Raw genomic sequence first — 26057 nt, forward strand, 5'->3', positions numbered from 1 at the left:
ATCCAAAATGAAGACACATGATGTTCCACTACAGTCTCTCCACATCCCTTCAAGGCTTTTTTCTTGTTGCTATTTTTACAGCAATTATTCTAGAAGTGAAATAAAAATAACAGTTTGCCAAAGTAGTAGATATTGTTGAGTTAACACAGGAAAATTCAATCTTTTAAACTTTCCAGAAGGATGCAAAGTAGCAATTAGTGATAAGAAGATGCAGACATGAGCCAAAAGTAGTTGATCATGTCCTTGGGTGTTAAATACGGTGTGTAACTGGCTTCAATAAAAGCAGCCTCTTTGGGACAAAGGAAAGAAAATATAGCAAAAGACCAGCATGCTAGAGTGATTGTCAAATTTTAGAGCTGGAAGACTTCAGCCACCCTAATTTTATAGAAGAGAGTGAGACTCAAAGGGATTAAATGATATTACTCAAGATAACAGAGAGACGTAATGCCAGATTTAGAGCTCAGACTTACAACCAGTTGAATGATCCTAAGAAAATAGAGTAGGGGCTTTAGAATTAAATAGAACTGGATAAGAGCTACAGCTGCTAACCAAAAGGCTGGCAGTTCAAATCCACCAGGCACTTCTTGGAAACTCTATGGGGCAGTTCTACTCTGTCCTATAGAGTCGCTCTGAGTTGGAATCCACTCAATGGCAATGGGTTTGTTTTTTTCTTTTTTTGATTAAATCCTGGCTCTGTCACTTGTGGGTTGGGTCACTTGTTAGCTAAGTGATGTCACTGAGCCTCCGTTTTCTCATGTATAAAATGGGGATAACAACAGGGCCTCCTTTACAGAGTTGAAAGGATCAAAAGAAATAACGCAGTAAAGAATTTAGCCTGGTATATGGCAGTTAAAACAAAAACAAAAACAAAAACAAAAACCCAAACCCATTTCCGTCGAGTCGATTCCAACTCATAGTGACCCTATAGGGCAGAGTAGAACTGCCCCATAGGGTTTCCAAGGAGCGCCTGGCAGATTTGAACTGCCGACTTTTTGGTTAGCAGCTGTAGCACTTAACCACTATGCCAGGTTTCCATCTGGTAGTTAGGGCTCAATAAATGGTAGCTATTATTTTTTCCAGCTTGGTCAAGGAGTTTCTATATGACTTCTTGTCATGTGCCACCAAGTCTATCCCAACTCATACTGACCACATGTGACGGAGTAGGAGTGGCTGTCATCTATTACGGAAGCAGATCGCCAGGTCTTTCTCCCGTGGAGATACTAGCTGGGTTCAAATCACCAACTTTTTGGTTAGCAGCCTAGTGCTCAACTGTTTTGCCAGCAGGGCTCCTTTTCTATACAACTAGGAATGAGTCATTTCGCAGTGACTCCTTTTCCACTTAAGTAAAATGGTTTAATTCTCCATGAATGAAATGAGTGTTTCCTGGATGATACACGGATGTATCATGTATACATGCTGATGCATTGATGATATTTGCACAATGTTTAAAGGTTCTTGGAAGAAAATGAATGTAAACTAATAAGTTAGTGTTAATGTCATTTCGTTTTTGTTTGAGGTGCAGATTTTACACAGATTACACTGGGCTGTCTGTGCAGGAACTGGGTCATAGAAATAACAAGGACGGAAGACCGTCAGGAATAATTCTGGTACTAAAAACATCCCAGGCAAAAGGATAATACACACAGCATTTTGAAATATTTTTCAAATAATTTCCGTTGTACTCACCAGCTCACAATGAAGAACACAAGCTCACTATGCAGAACAGTATAATATCGGATCTAATAGGGCTTGTTTTAGGAGGTACTTTGAAGATAAATAAAATAAACTACACTTTACACAGCTGGTAGCTAAACAAATGGAATTAATTGCCCCAAAGGGGACTATGCCTGGGTTGAAGAAAGGTTTAGATAAGCTCATGGATAATAGATCTTTAATGAGTTATCAAGGGAAAGTTAAGAGCATTCAGTATATATGTCTGAATTTTGAGGCTGATAGTGTTAAGAACAACATTCTGGCTCTTCTAATGAAATTGCATGGTTAGTATCATGGTCTGGGTGGACCTTTATTTTTGACTCAACTTGGGGTTTCTCGTGTTCTAATGGAAGGCAAAAAAGATTTGTAGAGCAGTGATATGTGGCAATACTTGCTCAGCTTATTAAGTGGATTGCCTGCGGTTTTGAAAAGCTTCCTCCTCTTAATAGTCATATTGGAATCCACTGGGTGGCAGGAACATAGCACACTACCTTAAGGGTCACTCTAGCATAAGACATTAATGCATCAGTCCCTGATTTGGAAACCTGTGGTCACTCAGCAAGACAGAATTTGTCTCTCTCCCTTGGTATAATGATTTTTATTTTGTAATCTCTCTTGGGGTAACTCCTTGCAGGCTTGGCGTGTTGAGAATCAGAGACTGCCTCTAACAATATGGTTGTGATTCTCTGCTTGGCTGATTTAGCTAAGCATTTAAGTAACCACTAATCTTCTGAAAGCACCAGGGTCTACTTAGAGAAATCCCTGTTGTCTGCAAGGATGGAAACAAAATCAGCATGGAGGAAGCATTAGTTACTAAACACCAATCAATCTTGTTTGTTTCCACCTAGCCCTATGCTATGTCACTATCAGAGGCGTGGTTCCTGGGCAGGGAGGCTTCATTCTGTAGGTGCAAGAGCGGCTCACGTCTGACAAGCAGGGAAGATGAATTGGGGAAGTGGAAGCAGTACAAGAGAGTTTTGTGAGGTTCCTAAGTATAAATCAAACCACCTTCTAAGGGATGAATCTCACAAACGTTTTTGAGTGAAAGAAGTCTGACACAAGAGAATATTCTATACGATGTCATTTAAGTTGTACCTTTATGATTTGTTGGCTTTGCTGGGTATGTGTTATACTTCAGTGACAAGGTTATCTGAAAAACACATCCTAATATTTTCTCTTAGCTTTGAAAGAACATTAGTTTGATATTTCAAACTATTATGGAATTTATCAGCATTAATTCAGATTATTCTTGCCCCAATTACTTTGATTTTCTGAGTTAAGATTACTAGAGTCTGAATGTTCTAAAATTCATCATTTCAACACTGCTGAATCCTACTAGAATGAGAAAGAAATCTCCCAACGTCGACTTCAGACTTGGAGAAAAATACTTAAATGTATAGAATTGCGTATATAGACCCAATTGCGCATGATGTCACAGAGATGGTAACATGTTATCTGAGCATCTCTGCTGCAGAACATCTGCTCACAGAGGTCGGAAGTCCATGTGTCAGCAGGCACTGGATCTAAAGTCGGGAACCCTGGACTCTCCTGGCTTTGCAACATAGACCACAAAAAAGTCACATCTCTCTTCTCTGTGCCTCAGTTCTCCACATATAAAATTAATGGAAAACATTTTAATGAGAGACTGTTTTGGAAAGGGTTTTGAGCTCCTGAAAAACTGTGACATAGTTATCATTGTGTAAGGGAAATACTGAAGATTGCCTCTAATAAAGATGGCGGCAAGAAGTAGAATTGTCATTGCTTAGGGTAGAGAAGGTGTGTGATATGCAGAAGAGAGACATGAAGGAAAGAAAAGAAACTGTGAGCCTGCATTGTAGGGAAGTCCTTTTGCCAGTAAATTCTATGGAGTTGAAAATATGTTGCAGAGGGAAGGAGTGGGAAGAATCATTCTGATGGAAATAGATCAAACTGATAAATGGCCACCATCCTACTTGGCCATGAGTGCTAACAAATGCTACTTCTGATATCTGAGTTTTACCTGATTTAGCAATTCCTATATTGTTAGGTCATTCTAATGTGTTATTAAAGAAATAACAATGTCCTATATCTTGCATTTTCTCAGTTCTAATATTATATGCATATATATAGGTATACACACACACACACCACGTCTTCTTCCATGTAATCAAAAGTTGTTTTCTCAGTGTTTACAGATATTCTAAATCTCTAAATCCAGGCATTGAATTTTCACTGTTTTCCTTTCCTTAATAGCACAGAATCCGTATCTTTTAAATCGCTGTCAGGGATGTGACCTTGAACCTGGCTATAGAGATATTATTGTTGGTTTGGGGAAACAATGAATTACCATTGCTAGAGCAGCTCTTCAAGGCCTGTATGGCTCCCAATTGTTCATATTACTATCCCTCAGTTAGCAACTCACTGAAAGTTAGATTTCGGGAAGTTTCGTCAGAAGCAGAGACTGAGAAGATGAAATACATAATAAGCATGATTTCCTGACACTCCCATTTCCTTAGAAGGTAATAACTGGGGTATCAGGAATCTCCAGGTGGTACAAATGGTTTATGTGTTTGGCTGCTAACTGAAAGGTTGGAGGCTCGAGTCCATGTAGAGGTGCCTTGGAAGAAAGGCCTGGTGATCTACTTCCAAAAAATCAGCCACTGAAAATCCTATAGAGCACAGTTCTACTCTGACACATATGGGGTTGCTGTGAGTCCGAGCCAACTCCACGGCAAATGGTTTAATAAAGGAGTCAGGCAGAACCATAAAGAGGAGAAAATCTCAAAACAGAATGAAGATTACTTCTGCAGACTGAAGAGAGAATTTTCTCAGTTTTAGGTATCTTCCATGGAATTTGTAAGCACTTAGTCATTCAGTTAGGAAGCCCCATCCCCAAGAAGTACATCAGTGTATAGGCCTAAACACAGGATGCAACTTTACCAATTCCTTGGGCTATTTCAAATACATCAGTAAAGAACATGATCAAGCACTGCAATTCGGAGAGTTAAGAAAATCTCTTTCCCCTGGCAATCTCACCTTTTAGCTTTTGCTGAGATGGGCACCAAGCTTTTCTTTCCTGATCAAGCTTGCTGCATAGGGGATCTGTAAGATAAAAACAAGCAAAACCATACAGGTAAGCTAAACTTGGAGACAAAAGTGTAATGTAGACCCTTCATCATCCCTAACAATTTGAATGCCAGTGGATCCTTGGCAAAGGAGAAAGGTCTCCATCTTCTTGGCACTGTGGGCTCGTGGGGCATGGCACTCCTCTGGCCTGTTAAAAAGCACACCGAGGCCAGAATGGGTGACCACACTGAATTGATGCTGAAGGATTAGGTGATGTTTTGCAAAAAAAAAAAAAGTTTTTTTTTCAAACTGTAATATATGCTATTATTTTTTATTTTTACATGAAAACTGAGTTACGATGCTATCATGCCCAAGGTCTCAATACAAGGACGTGATTACAAGTGAGTTCGGTGTAAACTTTTGTTTTACTACAGTGACTTCTTCATGAAATATGCTATCCTTATAAATCACAAGTAAGACTAAACACAGACTATTACCCTGGGTAACTGACCAGTAACTAATAAGAAGGATCAGAAATACTTGCACCGAATGGAAAATATGACCCTTGAGCATTCTACCTGGAAACTTGAAAAATACTTTTGAATACCGGAGCTTTGAATGAAAACCTACCACATTTGATACGCTACTTTTCATTAGAAAATTCACATGATTGAAATGAGAACATTTATTATTTAGATTTGCCTCTCCACTAACCCCAGTTAAGGTACTCTATCATTATATTACCTACCTTCATCATTACAAGGCTGAACTCAGGATTCTAAAGATTTGAATAAAGAAATAATCAGCCTCCTAGAATGTAACTTGAAATTTGGCTAGTACGTAATAGCACTGAGGAAAATAAAATTATTTTCATTACAATTAGGCAATGTCTTTGAACACAATGCATTCTTTATGTTCCCAGCATATTGTAAGTTCTGCTCTTCTGGCCTACCATTCCATGAATATGAACGTTTATAAATGGGAAGAAGCTACAAATCCACAGTGATGTTAGTGACCAAGATGAGGTGGACCATTTTACCATAATAACTGATCAGTTGAATCAGTCTTTTTAATGGGGAGGGGGGAGGCTAAGATAAACAAGTACAGGGTCAGCGGAAAAGAGGAAGACCCTCCACGAGATGGATTGACACAGTGGCTCCAACAATTGGCTCAAGTATAACAACAATTGTAGGGATGGCACAGGACCAGGCAATGTTTCGTTCTGTTGTGCATAGGGTTGCTACGAGTCGGAACTGACGAGATGGCATCTAAGGGTCGCTATGAGTCAGAACTGACTCAACGGCACCTAACAACAACAAGATAAACATTTCACTGTGTTGACACACAATCACAACATGGAGGGATCTGATAGGCATGTACCTGATAAAGGGCATGGACAGCAGCATTGAAATGAATGATTCATATAATGCATAAAAAATCCAGTGTCCTAATCTCACATTTAGAATGCGGGCTGAGATCAGCTAGATAACCATGACAAGAACAGTTACCCAGGGACCTACTCTAGTTACTTAGTCTTTTCGTTCTAGGTTATGCTACACCTGCTATGAACAAGATGCCCTTGAACCTTGGTTTTCCGTTATGGTGTATGCTGTAATATGCTAACACACTTGGCTCACCTTTCTCTCTAGATGCATGACGTTACAGCGCCTTGAATGGAATTCTACTATTTAGGGTAACACGTGGAACCCATATAAACTTTTGGGCAAGAGGAATAACCAATGAAATGTGTTTGTACTACTCTCACATTTGGAAAGAGTCCTCAACAAAGATTTAGTGTCTGTTTTCTGCCAGGTTACTACACTAGATAAGTAAACACCACCCGTGAGTGGCTCTCAGATCTAAGTCAGAATGCCCTGGCCCACCCCAAGAAACAGTAAGGTAGCGTTCCATGAAGGCAGAAAGCTGAGAAGGAAAAGAAAAAAGGACTCAGGAAAAAAGGACATTTCCAAATAAGCTCGTTTGATCCTCAAAGTTCCAGACTGGAATTTAAAGTTGTGTACAGAATTAAAGCCACTCCGACATTGATGGTGGTGTTTATTTCATTAAAATAAAACAAAATACAACCCAAGCCACCATAGCAAAAACAAAAAAGCACAAAGTTGTGAACTGAAGGTAATACATATATTTTTGGTTCAAATATTTTATTTTTTTTCAGACTATAATTTTTATAAACACAAATATGCTTTCATATAATTTCAATGGTTATAGTAAGACAAGACTAGCAATGAATAAAATCTGTAGTAATGATTTTCCACTATGCATGGTTTTAACTTAAAATATCCATCAGATTAAACTGGATCATCTTAGAATGATGTATTTTTAATTCTAAGCCCCAAATCACGGATGATAAATAAAGAATATATTGGCATATCGCTTAACTGTTCATGGAAACTACCATAGTCCATTGATTCTGAGACATATTTTCCCCCCGTCACATTTAAACACCCCTGAAATCAGATGCATCTTACAATTGATAAGTTGGATGCTTTGTTGCTTTTGATACATCAAACAATGGGGCCTCTTATAACTGATGGTGCATCAAATTCAATGACATGCAAAACTGGATTTATGGAGACCTCAGCAAACATTTTCCAAGGTGGGAACTCAGAATTGGGAGGCTCCACTTAAAATTTTTAACCCTACAGTGGGACTTACAAAAGCTGTCATTTCATCTCAATGAGCTTAGAAATCGCCAAAACCGGCATGGGAAAAAAATTCAAGGTATTATGTTCTTCTAAATTACCCAGTTGGTTCTAGTAGATCAAAAAAATCAATCTTTTCAAAGAAGTTAACTTCCTAGTTTGCGCCAAGACAGAGACTAAGCTCAGCCATTCAGGTGCGTCAACATCTCAAAAAAGGAGAGAGATGAGAAGAAGAATGCCTATGCAACTAAGAGACAACTGATGGCGTTGTTAAGCTGCACTGGCAGTAGGTGAATAATTGGAAAATGATGCGCTATAGTCCAAGTCTGTTAACTGCTGGAGAATCCCAAGGCAGCTTCCAAGGAAGCTCAGACTTGCATCAAAGCACCTGACTTGCAGGGCCCTCCTTTTGATGTATATTTAGCCACAAAACCAAACTCCTCTCCTGGCCAGGTTTTTTTTTTTTTTTCTTAAAAATATACTGCAATATAGTAACTGTTCTATCTCTTTGTAAAATATATTTTCAAAATCCTCTGGGTTGAGACAGTAGAAATCTGGGCAAGTTCCCATCCTAATGAATACTGGAGGGCCTCCAAGAATAGACCGTCGCACTGAAGAGCTATGCCCTTGCCAAGGAGCACTCCTTCAGCAATAATAAAGACCCATCGCTCCTTTCCCTGCGAGGAGGCACTACCCTCCCATCATCAGGAAGCTGCAAACTGCTGTTTTACAAGTCCACAGTGAACAAACATTAGTTCTAAATATATTGATTGAACATTATTTTAATGGAGGCTTTTAATGAACAACTTTGAGACTGTTTCCCTCTGGCTGCATATGACTGCAGCACTCTGAAGAAACAGCAGAGGGCGCTTGAAGACTAGCTCAATTCCTAGGCCCATCTGCCGGTTGATAGTGATCCAGCAAGTTCCAAGGATAGGAGTCTGGCTTAGCCATTTATCATGGGCTCTGTGTTGCAGCTTTACAATGTCCTTCGAGAGCCATGGCTAAGAAAAAGCATATCTTTATAAGAAGCCTGCAGTATTAGGTCACACACAGATGTACTTGCTTAAATCATTGTTGCCAAATGAGCCATTTAAAAAACAGGTTATTAAGGCATTATAAGAGTTTTAATAGTTTCCGCTCATGTCACAAATTACTATATCCCAGTCCTTGGAAAATTTTTAATCAAAAGGTTATTCACTGAATAAAATAACTTCAGCTTCTTCTTAACCCTAAGGAATGTTGTTCTTTGTTTTTAAAATTGGGCGAATTTCTCCTAGAATCACAATTCACTTGTAAATGAGAAAGTCCTTGCTATTTATTATAATAAACACTAAAATCTCACAAGCTTGCTAAATTTTAAAACTTTTACTTTGGTTTATAGGAATTCCTGGGTGGCACAAATGGTTAAACGCTCAGCTACTAACTGAGAGGTTGGCAGTTTGAACCCACCCAGAGGTGCCTCAGAAGAAAATCCTGGCAATTTATAGTCAAAAGATCAGCCATTGAAAATCCTGTGGAGCACAGTTCTCCTCTGACACACGTGGGGTTGCCACGAGTCAGCATTGACTTGATGGCAACTGGATTACTGGTTATATTGGTTCATCATAAGAGGCACATATTTCTTTGTTTGCATAAATAAGTCTTATTTAGAAATAAAAACATTTTAAGTATTTGAAAACTAAGGGCGGGGTGGGAGACTTTAATGCAAACTGTGTTAAGTACTATAAAATTCAAATTTTAAACTATTTCTTTCTAAGTTAGCTGTGGCCGTGTATAAATGCTAAATAAATGAACTCTGGGTATGCTTTAAATCTCACAGTGAGACAAATGCACATTCATTTATAAATGCACAAAGAGATCAATCACTTGACTCTACAGCCATCACAACTTTGCATCTAACAAACTGGAAAGAGAAGCAGTGGTGCAGAAATTATCGTCAGCAGAGAATCTAAAAATGCAGGAGCCAAAGAAATTCATAAGTTTTCTTCCTACCGCAATGGTACCCAAGATGTTTTTGATATAAGTCTTTTGAATATGAACACTGTGTAACAACATAGCATGAATGCGTTGTGGGTCTGTGGGAATCATTACAGAGTATGATGGTTTTCATATATTTGAATTCTTCACGATTGCAGGATAGGGTGGGTTTTCATTTCATCTTGAGGAAAAAAATGCCTATTCTGTAATATATGCTCTGTAAACTTTAAATATAAAATAATTTTGAGTCAATTGTTCTGTTCTCAGGGAGCAAAGTATGTAACCATATTTACTGATGAGTTAGGTCATTCAACTACAAATACAGAGAAAACCAATAATTGTTAAAAAAAAATTGTTATATCTAGCAATTTCTTGATAATCTTTAGTTAGAAGTTTCTAAAGACATTTTCCCCCAGGTACTTTAGGAGATATATCCAGCTGAATAAGGGACATGGTCAATTTCTGTTCAAGTACCTTTATTGATAAAATCTGCCACCACAATTCTTAAGCAATTCTTAATGTGAATATAAGTCCTTCCTCCCCCAAAATACCTCTAGCCACTAGGGCTTAAATAATTCCACTACTAGAGACACTACTTTGAGAAGGGGCAGGATACTAGACTGATTATTCATACTGGCACAGCACTTTATGGCTTGCATATACATTTTATGTTTATTATTCACTTACACCCCACAGTATTTCTACCAAGGCACTTTTCCTCATGTGCATATAAAAGCTGGACAAAGGAAGACCGAAAAAGAAATACAACCAGAAGGCTCGTTAGAAGCGAGTATGATGAGACTTCAGCTCGCTTACTTTGAACGTGTCATCAGAAAAGATCAATCACTAGAAAAGGACATCGTGTTTGGTAAAGTACAGGGTCAGCAAAAATGAGGGAAACCCTCAATGAGATGGACTGACACAATAACCACAATGACGGACTCAAGCATACCAACCATTTTGAAGACGGTGCAGGACCAGGCAATGCTTAGCTCTGTTATACATGAGGTCACCATGAGCCAACTCAGTGGCAACTAACAACGTCAAGGCACTGAGTTAAATCTTACCACAGTTGCATTTTGGTTGAGCAAACTGACACTTAATGAACTTCAGGAGCTGGCACTTGAACTCAAGTTTGCTGGCCGTGAAGGCTGGGTCTGTTACTAGACAGGGCTGCATAAGCTCCCCATAATTCACTAGTATGATTTCCTTTAGTAGTTTTGGTAGTAGTCGCTTAGCACAAAAGAACATTTGAGGAAATTAGGCCCAAGACAGGGAAATTTGAAAATGAATTAAGGGGACAGCTCTAATAGAGCATCAGCGTTGGATCAGGGTGCCACATTTGGAGGTCTGGGGCATCCATGGGCAGTGATTCGTTCAACAAATGTTTACTTATAGCTGTTTGATGCTCCACTGCCCATCTGTCAGTAAGCTATGCTGTGGTGGCTTGATTGTTGGTATGACGCTAGAAGCTATGTTGCTGGTATTTCAAACACCAGCAGGGTCATCCGTGGTGGACCAGTTTCAGCAGAGCTTCTAGGCTAAGCCAGACTAGGAAGAAAGGTCTGGCAATCTACTTCTGAAAATTAACCAATTGGAACCCTATGGATCACCACAGAATATTGTCTAGTATAGTGCTGGAAGATGAGCCCGCTAGGTTCAAAGACACTCAAAATCCACAGTGGCCACAACAATGGACTTGAGCATATTAATGATCATGAAGATGGCCCAGGACCAGCAAAGTTTTGTTCTGTTGTACTTGGGGTCATCAGGAGTCAGACCTGACTCGATGGCACCTAACAACAACAACATTTGATGCTAGACACAGCGTTAGGTGCTGCAGGCAGTCTGAAAACCCTAGGCATCTCATGGCAGGGGACACAAAAGAAGGGGAAGAAGCAGGAGGGAAATTCGTATCTATTTTTCAAATTTTTATGATGCTAGCCTTGGTGTACCTTCGCTAATTTTGGGAATTATACGATGCCTGTTGTGGAAACCCTGGTGGTGTAGCGGTTAAGTGCTATGGCTGTTCTATGTATGTACACATAGATACATGCTTAATGGTACGAAGGGATCATGGACCAGCTCAAAATATCAAGCAACTCAAGTTATAATAATCATGCTGTGAGTACCACTAAGGATCAGTATGTGTCTTTATCCAGGAGATTAAAAATATCTTACAAATATTGAGCAGAAATTATCTTTCCCATTCTACTCTTGAAATGGGGCAGTTCTACTCTGTCACAGGGGGCCTCTATGAGTCCAAATGGACCCTATGGCACCTAATAACAACAACAACTCATGAGGAAGCGGGAGACTGCCTGAAAAGCACCAATGAACAATACCAGATGTACCTGCATCAGGACAGAGGATAAGTAATTCAGAGGGATAGGAACAAACCCACATTTATTTATCAAACATCCTCCTGTTCCAGTATAAACAGATCTTAGCCATTGTCCGCTGTTTGAAATGATTAGGATAAAGTGAGAAACAGTCGTCTTTTGGAAATAATTCATTTCTTTTCATCATCCTTCAAGTGAATGTAATCGATTGTGTTTACGTTAAGTTCTAATGACAGCAGAGGTCTGGGTAGTGGAAGGAGGGGAAGATGAGAGACAATTGCCCTTCTCTGAGCTTCTGTGTGACATTCAGGCACAGGGGTGGGAAGTTTGCTCAGAGGAAGCAAATCCAGGTACCTCTGGTTCGCCCACAGACATCTGTCTATTAACACATGGCAGGTAGTTACATTTCGAGGAAACGTCCTGACACATCTGTTTATCCTGTGTCTAAGTAAATCTCTTGATAATTAGCATCTCAACCAGCTGAGAGGTAAGTGGACCAAAGGATTCCATGGCAAAAACATCAGCAGTTTCATACATATGGCCTGGTTTGAAAATAAACCAAATCACATTGCATTTACTGTTTAAGTAGGAATGCATCTTACTATTTGTAATTGTTGCACCATTTCTTCTCGGTAGGCTAGTTCCCTTTTCATCTGATCCTGAAAATTATCTGATGGGAGAGAGAAATAGAGAAAGAAATTATAATTAAGCTGCAAAACCTACTTTTAGTATATTCAGTAAAAGCACTGCCGAAAGTCTCATAGGCAGAGCCCCCCTCCTTTGATTTTTAGTAAATAATATAGTCGTTTGAAGAAATGTTTTCAGGCTTCTATCATTTAACCATAATAGTAAATCCTGAAAGGGGAAGGTTGTATCTTATATTTCATGGTATCTCATACTCCGTCTAGTATGACCCCTTGCATGTAACAATTATTCAGAAATATCTGGTGCGCTCACGGCCCCCTAACCTTTGCACACCTTGTGGTTCACAGGCACTGAGAGTTTCCACTGTCTTCAGGACTCCAGTGCACGTGGCGGGGTGGGAAACCTCAGGCAGAGCTGATCATAGGAAATGCTGACCCTTGTGCATGTAACGCGTTTGGGATGAATAAGATATGGGCCCTTAAACTATGCCTGTCTGTCTTCATTGCAGCTCATCTCATTCCTAAGGGGGTGATAGACATACTCTGGCCAGACTCTCCCAACCAGCAAACCGTCTACCTTGGATTGTCCTTATTTTACGGTCTTCTTTTGATCTGTCCTGTTCTATAGGCCTCGCCTCACTCTAATCCAGGGGGAGCTTTAAGAAATATTGTTATGTAAAATACCTATGCCCTTCTACACATTGGTCATTTTTATTGCATTTAAGGAAAGAAATGACTTCCAAATGTATTTCATATTGTTCCATCTTCTCCGTGCGACTTTTCAAAGTGTAGACTTGGCTGACTTAGGCTTCTTCTGCTTTAAATGAGAAATGAATATGATTTCATAATGAATCTGTGATTAATAGAGCAGCAGCTTGGAGAAAACAGAGACGTTGTCATCATCTCTTCTTCTCAGCCTTTCACCTCTACAGCCAACTGGTGTGTGAATCCCTGTATTCCATTTCCCTTCTCTCCTCTCTCTCTCTTTGCCATTGTTACCTCCCGAATGCAGACAGCTTTTCATCAGCAATTTCCCAACTGGCCACCTGGCTTTCTGTCCCTTACTCTTTAAATCTCTGTTGTTCCCTGTTTAAAAAACTCAGATGGCTTCCCATCGCTTTCAAGATAATAAATCCTTTATCCCCATGAGACTCTGGGTATTTATTAGCCAATATTGCTATTTTATTGTCTAACATCTACACTTCTATGGAATCACTGAGTGGTACAAACAGTTAACATGTTTGGCTGCTAACAGAAAGGATGGAGGTTCAAGTCCACCCACAGGCACCTCGGAAGAAAGGCCTGGTGATCTACTTCTGAAAAATCAGCCATTGAAACCCTGTTGAGCATAGGTCTGCTCTCACACATATGGGGTCACCATGAGTCAGAAATGACTTGATGGCAACTGGTTTTGTTTGGTTTTTATGTTTCTACACTGTTTGAGGAGGCCTGGTGGCACAGTTGTTAAGAACTTGGCTGCTAACCAAAATGTTGGCAGCTTGAACCCACCACCGCTCCTCGGAAACTCTATGAGGCAGTTCTACTCTGTCCTAGAGGGTCCGTATGAGTCGGTATTGACTCGATGACAACAGGTTGGATTTTGGTTTTTAAACTGTTTGAATTCCTTCCCCAACCTCAAGCATGTACCGTATTATAATGTGTTAGCAAAAAAAAAAAAAAAAGATCTAGTCTCTACCCTCACCTGTGAATTTGATGTGAATGGTGCTGCAATAGTGGTGAGTCCATGGGGCAATGCAAGGGCCAAGGGAGAGCCTGCAGGGGCTTGGGGAGTTAAGGGGAAGGAAATGCTTGAGTAGAGAAGGTGCTCCATGCAAAGACATGGAAGGAGGCATGGGCAACAGCAAGGGGCTCAGGTGGCAGCAGCAGAGGGTGTGGCGGAAAATGGCCTTCTCTCCTGCGACCTCCTCACCCTCACGGCCCACCAAATCACTCTGGAGTCCTCAAGACACACCGTACTTCAGCCTCTGCGCCTCTGCCCCTCTGTTTTCTCTGCCTGGATGGTCTTACCCTCACAGAAAATGCCTTCCTTTTTTAAAAAGCCCAGTTCAAATGTTACCGCTTCTGGAAAATCTCCAGTTCTCCTGCACCCTGCTGCCAGGGTTAGTTGTCCCTCATTTGTGCTCATCCAGCACCCTGTACATACCTCTACTAAACTATCCATAATACATACTACGATTAGAACTGTCTCCTAGCAAAGAATGTTGAATACATCATGGACTGCCAGAAGAATAAACAAATCTGCCTTGGAAGAAGTACAGCCAGAACGCTCCTTAGAAGCTAGGATGATGAGACTTGTCTCACATACTTTGGCCATGTTATCAGGAGGGACAAGTCCCTGGAGAAGCACATCATGCTTGGTAAAGGAGAGGGTCAGCGAAGAAGAGGAAGACCCTTAATGAGATGAACTGACACGGTGCCTGTAACAATGGGCTCAAACAGCAACGATTGTAAAGATGGCACAGGACCAGTCAGCGTTTGGTTCTGTTGTGCACAGGGTTGCTATAAGTCAGAAGCTGACTCAACAGCACCTAACAAAAGTCCAGGTAAACAGTGAGTTCTTAGAGGGCAGAAAGCTATGTTTTAAATATTTTTTAAATTTCTAAGGCCCACCAGCTTGGCACTCAGCTAAGGAATGAGGAGTGGAGAAAGTTCTGAAATATCCAGCAAAAGTCTGGATTCGTCCATCGACAATACCTACCCAACTCTAGGGCTCAGACCTTTATCTGAAGAAACAAGGATGTGGAGCCATGTGGCTGTTAAGGTCCTTTCCTCTTCTAGCATTTCAAGATTTCGAGTATTTCAGATACCCAGTTCTGTCTTTCTTGTGCCAGAAAAGGGAGAGTGGGTAGTTTTGATTTACACTGATAAAAATGAGGAGTGAGGTACTGTGTGAGGAGCTGGCACCCACTCTGCCATGTCAGGCTGCTCTGGAGGGCGGGTCAAAGTCCATGGGCCAGCCAGGGCAACAGGGGAGCCAACCCCCTACAAACTGCCCTGGTCTCAACACTGTTGGTCCCATGATGTGGCCCAAATGCTCTCAGGAATATGAGTGTGGATTCAAAATGCAAGAGCACATCCCAAACAGATCTGAATCAGAATTTCCTTTGAGCCTTGATAGGTTCCTCCTTCCCTTTAGAGTTCTGAGGTGTCTCTGACCAGAATAGTTAGCTGAGATGGATTAGGTATGAGGGTCTGCCTGAAGCTGACCTAACTGGGACATCTCCCTTAATTCCAGAAGACTCTGATTTTGGAGGAGGAAATGGCTAAGGGTAATCCAGAGTGGAATGATGAAAACTAGACCTTACTTAATGCATGCTTTCTGCTCTGTGGTGGTATACTTATACAATTCCTTCAGCAAAAAACAAAAGAAAATTAAGCCATTAAAGTATCAGAAAAAATGCTGAATATTTTTATAAGCTTGAGGTTGGGGAAGGGCCTCAAAGGCAAAAACCAAAAAGGAAACTACTTATAGATTTGATTAGACAAAAATTTAAAACTTTGTTAGGATAAAAACCATAAACAGAACTCCCGAAGTACAAAACAGCTCAGTCAACATTTACAGGCAATTAATACAAACCAAAGAACATTTGCAACAAACATGACAAAGAATTAATATTTTAGTTATAAAAAGTTCATACTAAATCAATAAAAAAAAGAACACATCGAAAGAAGTATGGGGAAAGAATATAAACAGGCATTCACAAAACATACAAATGGATGATAAACAGAAAAGTTTTCAACATCACTGGCAATGAAAGAAAAGGAAATAATATGAAATACCATTATTTTTCATTTAAATTAATGACGATAATACATGGTGTTCCAAGGATGGGAGTAAATTAGTATAACCTTTTTAGAAAACAACCCGAAGTTATATATCAAGATCTTTAAAAAAAAGTTCATACCCTTTTTTAAGGGTCTTATGTCCAACTTGAGGATATATTCATAGAATACTCTAGTAATGGAAAGAGGCTCATGTTAAATAAAAAAAAAAAAATAGAAGATAAAAAGTGACGTGTATATAATATGATCTCATTTTATTTATTTATTTAAAAAAGGATCTAACATGCACTAAAAAGGTGGAAAAAACCCTCGTGGTGTAGTGGTTAAGTGCTATGGCTGCTAGCCAAAAGGCTGGCAGTTTGAATCCACCAGGTCCTTCTTGGAAACTCTACGGGGGCAGTTCTACTGTGTTCTATAGGGTCGCTATGAGGTGGAATCAACTCGATGACAGCAGTTTTGGTTTGGTTTGGTTATTAAAAAGGCAGAAACTACAAACCATTAACAGTTATCTCCAGATGGGAAGATTATGGGTGATTTTTGTTCTCTTCCATTGGTTTTTTAAAAAATTTTACATTTAAAAATTTCTACAATGCCATCTATATAAATTTTGAGACACAAAGATTGTTATTGACAAATAAACCAAAAAAAAAAAAGGCCATACAAAATGTTTGCTATATTCTAAAAGTTAATAAAGGCACAATTTAATTGGAGATTTTAAAAAATCATTAAGCCAATCTCTCTAATAAAAATCACTTAAAACCCAAATATTTTTGGAAAACGATAGTGTCAAAAGAGGTAGCAGAGGAGAACAATGAATCGCAACATGCATGATGGCCAGCACAGTGGCAAGGGTTGTGCACTGCATATTTGGACAGTGAAAAATTAAAAGGGGTTTTCTAAACAGCAATAAAAAATATCTAGTCTACATTCCTGGGACCATATGGTACAACTGGTTCGTTTGATAGATCCTACTCCCCAAGCAACAGGCTTTTAGCTCATTTTGTTTACATAATCCTCATTTTGTTATCACCACCTTCAAACACTATCAGGTCTCTTGATCTATACAGTGCTTTGGAATTCCCCCATAGCTCATCCTCCAGGAAACGCAACAAAAAGAGAGAGGAAGGAAAGAAGGAAACCACTAAACATATATAATGAATCTAGTAATACCCACAGGTGATAGATGCTCACAACCACATTCGGGTATTTAAAGAACCTAAGTCCCAAAGGCAAAAAGTCATTTTGTTTTTGTTTTTTAAATAGGAAGTCATCTTAACAGTAACTGGGAAGAGTAATTGTAAGAAATAAGTAATAAGAATTACTCAGTGATAACACAGTTAAAAACCTACTACTTAAGCTTTTCTGAAAGCCCCAGTTATTTGTTCCACCCACTTAGTCCTTCCCTATAATAACCAACCAGCCTTTTCCCTCAATTGTCCCAAGTGCCATGAATTTGTGATTATACGTACAAATCCCTCAATTGTCCCAAGTGCCATGAATTTGTGATTATACGTACAAATCCAACTCATGAGCCCTCAATAATTTCCTTTGTACAACAGTTTTCATGATCCAATCTCATCTTTGTCAGTTTTAATCTCTCTGAATATGCCAGCAAAATTTGTATCAACCATTTGTTGAGAGTATGTTATGCACCCACAATACACCAAGGGAACACGCAGCAAGGGAACACCCTGAGAGGGCCCTTTCCTGGTGTATGGACAGTGCAGTGGAGTAGTGGAGGAGCCCTGCTGGCGCGGTGGTGAAGTGCTCGGCTGCTAACAGAAAAGTCAGCAGTTCCAACCCACCAGTTACTTTGCAGGATCAGAGACCTAGCGATTTCCTGTAAAGATTAGCCTAGGAAACCCTAGGGGGCAGTTCTCCTCTGTCATATACGGTCGCCATGAGTCAGAATCAACTCAATGGCACACAGCAACAACAGTAGGAAGAAAGTAAAATAAATAAAAACTATGGCAAAGGGAGGAATGATATTATAAAGGAAAATGTAGGGCATGAAAGGAGCCCTGTTGGTTAAAGCGCTCGACTGCTAACCGAGAAGTCAGTGGTTTGAAGCCACCAGTGGCTCTGAGGGAGAAAGATGTGTTTGCTTCTGTAGAGATTTACTGCCTTAGAAACCCTATGGGGTCGCTATGAATTGGAATCAACTCAAAGGCGGTGGGTTTGGTTTTTTGGACAGGGCATTAAGGAGCATGGCTGGCACAAGTGGTTTGCAATCGGCTGCTAACCTAAAGGTTGGTGGTTTGAATCCATCCAGCGGCTCTGCAGAGAAAAGACCTGGTGAACCGCTTCTGTAAAGATTACAGCCAAGAAAACCCTATGGAGTAATTCTTCTTTGTCACGTGGGATTGCCATGAGTAGGGGCTGACTCAATGGCAGTTAACAACAACAATGAGTGTTAGGGGAGAAGAGAAGACAGATTCCCTAGGGGAGATGGAAACAATGTGGTGGAAGATGACTCCTGGATTTGCACCTGCGAGAATGATCAGACCAGGATCATTGGAAGAGGAGTTTGAAATGATGGCACATTGAGGGGCGGGGTCTCCTCAAAACATTTCCTCTTGTCCAATCAAACATGACAGCCATTGGAAACACGTTTGACCAGCTGTTCTGTTGTCATCTCAAGGTGACTTTGATAAGGGTGAAGCCCTTCCTCATCCATTTCCCCAAACACCTATTTCCCCCCAATCCTAGATGACATTTCTCCCACCCTTTCTTATGTCCTACTCAGTTTGTCAGTAAAACTCACTGTCTGGCATCAAAACAAGTTTCACTGCTGGCTCCACTCTCTATGACCACAGCCCAGTAAATCTCCACAAGTTCTGGTTTCTCATATCGCTGGTTTACTATAAAGTTCCTTGTAGGAATGTAAGTACTAGATTTTAAAATGGTACATAGTAACAACAACTCACATTTATTGGTAATTATTGTGTGTCAGTCACTATGCTAAACACTTTGCACATTTCACTCAGTGAATCCTCTCAGCAGCCTCATGAGGTAGGTACCAGTACTGTTGTACAGTTGAGAAAGGGGAGAGGTAACTTGCCTAAGGTTACTCAGCTAGTGAGTAGGGGGGTTTGTGTCCAAACCCAGAGCCCTCGCTGTTAATCGCCATGCTTCTCTGCCTCGTTTCTAACGGTGAATGGCCATTTCTGTATCGCTGTTTTAGCTCCTGTTTTCCTGTGTTTCCCTATCAAGGTTATCCACTCCAGGATGCAGCCGAGACGTACTTATTGAGAGCAGCTCTGGAAGCCTCTGTCTCAGCAAGTGTAGAGACTTGCTTCCTCTTCTTCCTTCTCCTCCTCATTCCTTCTCTGATCTTCATCCTTACTCGCTCCACAGAGCCCCTGGTGGTGAAATGGCTAAACACTGGACTACCAACCCAAAGGTTGGGGGTTCAAACCCACCCCGAGGTACCTCAAAAGAAAGGCCTGGCAATCTGCTTCTGAAAGGTCACAGCTTTGGAAACCCTATGGGTGGCACCACGAGCTGGAATCAGCTTGGTGACAACTGTTCTTTTCTCCATGCCCAGGACTCATTCTTGTAGTCCTCATCACCACTCAGAACCACAGCAAGAAGTGTGAGACAATGCAGAAATGACCTTTTCTAGAGCTCAGCACTAATACTCTCCTCTCCCTCCTGCTTTGCATCATCATCATCACTGCAGCTGACATTTATGGCAGACCTACCCTATGCTAGGTACACGTGAGCATGTCACCTGAGCGCCTCATTCAGTCTTCACATCCTTGTGCAAGACCAGACCTATCTGCCCCATTGTACTATTGGCAAGGTCATACACCCAGTACCAGGCAGAGCCCAAAAATGAACTCAGGTCTGTTCATTTTTTGAGCCTGGATTCCTGTCACATACCATAGCTTCTAGCCCAGGTCCCCTGCGTTCCAAGTGTGCTTGACTTTAAGTGCGGTCACTGTGAGTCTCTGTCCATCTCCCATAAAAGCTCTGCGAAACTCTCACGGGGATTCTTCTATGCTTCCTTCTAATGCGGCTTCACAAAGTTCAGCTTTCCCCTTTTCATCAGAGTGAATCTCAATCTGTCCGCCAGCCTCCTGCCCCTCACATTGAGTTAACAAGCACATAATGTCCATTTGCTATTTTCCTCGGTGTGAAATTGACTGCTTCTTTGTGGTGTGTCTAGACCACGCATTATTCAAACTTGGGTACACAGCCGCCACTTCCTTGGTCAGTGGAGGACGGCGCAGATAAAAAAAGAGGAAATTTGTGTTGTTGTTGCTTAATTGGAGTGTTTCTTGTACGTGGCAACAACAGAGGACTCATATTAATTCAGATCAAAAGGATGAATGACAGGTCTGAATTGAAAGGGGCCCATCGTACCACGATATTCTAACATTTGTTTTCAACAGAAGCATGTTGTACACATTGTGTGATGGAGCAGTTAACCAAGAAAATGTATAAATTACTTACTTCCTCAAAAATGATTATTAATTTGCTTTTATTAATGGGATATAAATTGTAGTCTTTCCAATCACCTCACATGCATGCAAAAGTTGGACAATGAAGAAACAAGAGAGAAGAATTGGTACATTCAAACTGTGGTATTGGTGAAGAATACCAAATACACTATGGACCGCCAGAAGAATAAACAAATCTGTCTTAGAAGAAGCATCACCAGGATGCTCCTTAGAAGCAAGGATGGCGAGACTTCAGCTCACTTACTTTGGGCTCATCACCAGGAAAGACCACTTGCTAGAAAAGGACAATACGTTTGGTAAAGTAGAGGGTCAGCAAAATGAGGGAAACCCTCAATGAGATGGATTGGCACAACAGCCACAAGAACAGACTCAAACATACGAATGATCGTGAAGACGGCACAGGACCTGGCAACATTTTATTCTGTTATACATAAGGTCACCAGGAGTCAGAACCAATTCAAGGGGAATTAACAACAATGACAAATTTTGGCTACACTGGTTTCATGGGGAGCTTGGTGAACACTTCAGACATTTGAAGCAACTTGGGCCCACTCTGCTGATCCTAAAAGCTGGAATTTGCAAACTCAGCAATTAGATAAACACTTGGTTACAGCGAAAGAAATCATTAAATGTTTTCTGCTTTTAGCTGCTAGGAATCGTGCAATCTTTCTTAAGAGACAATTTTAGAATTGAGAAAATCTTGGTTCCTTTGGAAACACCCGTTTTATTTTTTTAATGTTTCTTCTTTTCTCCAAGCTACAAATGTTCCTAATGCGCTGTCAGAAGCTATCGACCATTCTCCTCCCTTTGATCTTATTCTAAGTCTCAGCAGACATTCTCTGAATTCAAAACACTGAAGTGCTGTGAGTTCCAAACCTCCCTTACAGGTATCGCGAGATCACGAATTTGGCAGACCTTGGCAGACCCAAGTGTTCCTTGTGGTCAGAACTCTCTTCCATTATGCAATTACCTCTTCCTTTTCACCCTGGCTAAGTGTGCCGGTGGAACTCAGTTTGACACATTCCCAGGAATGTTACACTATCCAAAAATGCTACCCAAGCGAGGCATGCTATCTACTTGTATCGAAAATCACATTTGAGGAGCCCTGTCCATATTATTAACATTGTCACGGTTCCTGGGAGATCTTCTTCTTGATGCTGGTCTGTGACTCTGGTGGAGGTATTGCCAATTTGAGTCTTGTGATGCCCCAGATTAATCACAAGGGGCATGCTGATATTCTAATCAAGTGTCCCGGAAAGAAAAATTAATTTTAAGTTTCCATAATTTAAAATACAAGCTTAAATACAATTTTCTTTCCCACTTTCCTTTCTCCGGAAAGAGGAATATAACTAAATGAAACTCCGAAAACCTGGAAAATCACCGCTGTGATGTATTTGTCCAAATGTGACACAGATCGGGGCATTAAAATTTTAGACATCTAGACACCTATCACAAAATCTTTCTGAAATTCCAAACCTCTGGGAGTAGAACCAATAATTTTTAGGCTACAATATCTCCTGCCCCCAAAGGTGAAATAAAATTTTAACATTAAATATGGATAGGTAACCAAAAACTACCAAAATTACACCAATTTCAATTAATTAAACAGATCCGTGTACATTGAGGGACCCTGGTGGCGCAGTGGTTAAAAGCTTGGCTGCTAACCAAAAGATCAGCAGTTCGAATTCACCAGCCGCTCCTTGGAAACCCTATGGAGCAGTCCCACTCTCTCCTATAGGGTCGCTAGGAGTGGGAATTGACTGGACAGCTACGGGTTTTGTTTTTAACATATCTAAATAAATTCATATATTTACATAAATATTTTAAAGCCCACAAACACACATATAATGATAAAATCAGTACCCAAAGGTTCTTTTAAGAAATTCTGTCTGTGAGCCAATTCTAAGCAGATATAAAAGAGACTAAAAGTTTCCAATATTTAGACAGAGACGAGGGGAAGACCATGTGGAGCTTTGCACAACCACTTAATAGTTAGAATCATATTCTTAAGCCCAATAGTAGAAGTGTCATCTAATATCGCAAATCTAATGTAATAAAAACGATTTCTTACTGAATACTGGGAACGACGTGTTTCCTTTTAACACTTGGAATTCTTGTTCTAGTCGTCTCCGTAAATCTATTTGTTCAAATAAAACCTTCTGAAGTTCTTCTAATAAAGAAAGAAAAAGCAGAGTCATTTTACTAATCTTTACAAATAACTCTCCAGAGAACTGTTATATACGGCAATTTATTATTATAAGACAAAATATTTTACCAGTTTAAAAAGTCTTGCATAGACATAGGATAGATTTTGTGCAGGAATCCATGAATATAAATCAATGTAATATATTATTTTAAAGTATTATATTACAGTGTCACGTATTGATTGATATGTATGCATTAATCTCAATTATATCCACCCAATGGTCCATATATTATTCATATGTTGCTTGTCAAGCTTAAAATACGACGCAGAACAAAAATACCCTCCTATTATCTCCATAGTCTTTTAAAGCTAAGAGTTGTACAGAATTAAAACTTTTTTTTTTTTTACCTTTTCCCATGTTTTCTACATCCTTTTTGAGTGAATGAGGTGAATTGGTTTCTTGTGTGTGCTCACCTTAAAAAAAGGAAGGAAAAATATGATTAGTTTTGTGTAGGCTGCAAGACAGCTTGTTTGATATAGTTTGAAACTAGAAGTCCTCAGGACTAAATGTCCTCATTTACTTGTGTACATTTCCCTGAAACCCTGTAGAACAACAGAAAATGAAGGTACGGATAGTACCTACAGATGGCACTCAGTGAAAGAAGATTGTCAGTTAGTCCCTTCTCCCGGCCCCAGCACTATCCATCCTTTACAACAAAGCTAATTGCTTTTTTTTTAATTGCTAGAATGGGCAAAGGGGGAGACTGGAAAATCAAGATATCTGGTGGGGAATCTCATCAGAGTTCATCTCCTTCGTGAAGTGAGGAAGCCTGGTTTCAACTGGAAGATTCTCAAGACTCCGGAAGCAGAGGCCTCCCTGCCCTCTTTTTTTTAGGCCACCTATATTTGGGGCAGTAAAAAAGAAGTGGGAGGAGTCGCCCATGGGGGAGAATTTACAAGCCTGGAGGGGCTCCCTAATAACTGATACCAGTTGCCATCAAGTTGATTCTGAGCTTACGTGTGTCAGGATGGATTTTCAATGGCTGATTTTTCAGAAGTTGCCCACCTCTGAGCGGACTAGAACCTCAAATGTTTCAGTTAGCAGCCAAGGGCATTAACTGTTTGTACCACCCATGACTCGATAATTGACAGCTTTTTTTTTTTAAATCTAAAACAGAGATGTGAAATGAGTTATTTATGTCACTTTGTAATATTCACTTGCTTGTTCATAGTCCCTTAATGACTTGACTTCGACAAGGAAAAACTATTGTGGATAAAGGTTAGGCTGTTATTCCCACTTAGCTTGATTATGTGCTAACTAGAATGACGGCAAGCTTAGAAAATGCATTTCTCTACAGTCATAAATTGAGTCTACATAATCCAGAAAACCGAAATAAACGAGAAAATCTAATCATTCAGCTAATCATAATTCTCCCTTCAAAGTTCAATCTGTTATCTACAACTACTCACTTAATTTAATTAAGCTTTGCATTTTCATCTAAACAGGTAGTCCAGTCAAGATGCTTTGAGGAGGTCTTCCTGCTGTCACCTCTGCTCCAGTCACCTCCCTCCTGTGTCCCCAGAGCACCTGGCACTCGCCTCAGTCATGGCGCTTTTGCTTACTCACTTTCCTCACCCGATGGGCTATCCTCAGTGCTATTTAAAGGCAGGAGCTCTGTCTTTCCTGTGGGCCAGTGCCTAGCACAGTGCAGAGCACATAACAGGCACTCTATGAAAGCATCTTGATTTGCTAATGAAAGGGACCCAGGAGGCCATAAATTCTAAATTATAGTATGGCCAGAATCCATCATTTCAATTCTCTCCTCCTAACTGTTCATTTCCCTCGACAAGAAATGGAATATAATGGCCCCGGGCACTTGTAGGAATACTGGGAGATTTCATCATCAGGGTAAATATGTCTGCAAAGAGAGAAACAGAACTTCTCCCCAAAGCAGTGACCTATAGTATCATGGACAGACAGGAAAATCCTCAATGTGATATTATTATAAATGGCTGTTCTGCATTCCACTTGATGGCATACGTGTGTGTGTATAAAGCCAGTTGCCACTGGAAGCGACTCCAACTTATGGAAACTCATGTGTGTCAGAGTAGGGTTTCAATTGCTGATTCTTTGGAACTAGATCGCTGGGCCTTTCTTTTGAGGTGCCTCTGGGTGAACTTGAACCTCTAACCTTTCAGTTAGCAGCTGAGCATGTTAACTTTTTGCACCACCCAGGATGGACTATAAATAAATATCCCTAGAACATATGCAGAGTTAGGGGAAGGAGTCTAATCCCTTGCTGTCCATCATTAAGACAGTAATATATTTGGTACCCCTAAGTTCCTTAATGACAGGCATTTTCTCTAATATCCAGATCAAATTTGTACAGCCTCATTCCTGTTCTCAGCTAAAATGTGACCTCACTCTATAGGCTCTTGAACCATAATACCTTGGCTTTCTTCTCCATGTAAATAAGAAAATAATGAGGAAATATTTGTGAATATCTAAAGGAAGAGTAACACAAAGGTTGATAACAAATTATAATTATGTAAACTAAAAATGGAGACCTGGTGGCGTAGTGGTTAAGAACTTGGCTGCTAACCAAAAAGTCGGCAGTTCGAATCCATCAGCCGCTCCTTGGAAACCCTATGGGGCAGTTCTACTCTGTCTTACAGGGTTGCTATGAGTTACAATTGACTTGACGGCCACGGGTCCAGTTTTTTTTTTACACCAAAAATAATACTTTCAAATGAAGATAAATGCAGTTTTGCCTGTATTTATTTTAGTCTCAGTAAACTAGTTAAGTGGATAGCCCTTTCATAAGCATGTACAATACTGAATGTGAAGAAGAAACAAGCACGCACATATCCCTGCATCTATCTACAGAGCATGATGAAATTGCATCATTCTAGAACTTTCTCACTAAAGAAGTGATTTAAACGAGATAGTTTGCTCCTGAATAGGCAACTCTAGAAGTCACGCTCTTATCACATTATAAACTAGATTCCTTTTTGGTTCATTAGTATATTTGGTGGACTGTTTACCTTATATTACATTTCAGTTACAAAATCCAATTAAAAAATTGAAATATGTTAAGATTCATTTTTTTTCCACTTCATAATTAGTAGCTTTACATGGGTATGGAAACCAATAAGCAAATAGCTAGTAAATGAAACTACCTTAACCATTGTCAAATCCATCAACAACATTAAAAATAAGTCTTTTTGTCAGCTTTGTGGCGATTTTATTGATC

The 26057-nt window shown here is 40.1% G+C and overlaps 1 protein-coding gene across 1 annotated transcript in view; it reads right to left on the minus strand.

Annotated features, from left to right (window-relative positions):
- Window positions 1-4731: 4731 nt before the first annotated feature.
- Window positions 4732-26057, minus strand: part of SKOR2 (SKI family transcriptional corepressor 2) — a 36098-nt gene continuing 14772 nt past the window's right edge. Inside the window, exons 4-7 of the mRNA XM_049901657.1 lie at window positions 23212-23277; window positions 22729-22827; window positions 12346-12413; window positions 4732-4794 (exon numbers count right to left, since the gene is read on the minus strand). Of these exons, the coding sequence (XP_049757614.1) occupies window positions 4732-4794; window positions 12346-12413; window positions 22729-22827; window positions 23212-23277 (296 nt within the window). The remainder of the gene's footprint in view (window positions 4795-12345; window positions 12414-22728; window positions 22828-23211; window positions 23278-26057) is intronic.

Source organism: Elephas maximus, chromosome 11 (assembly GCF_024166365.1).
Source record: "Elephas maximus indicus isolate mEleMax1 chromosome 11, mEleMax1 primary haplotype, whole genome shotgun sequence".
NCBI lineage: Eukaryota > Metazoa > Chordata > Mammalia > Proboscidea > Elephantidae > Elephas > Elephas maximus.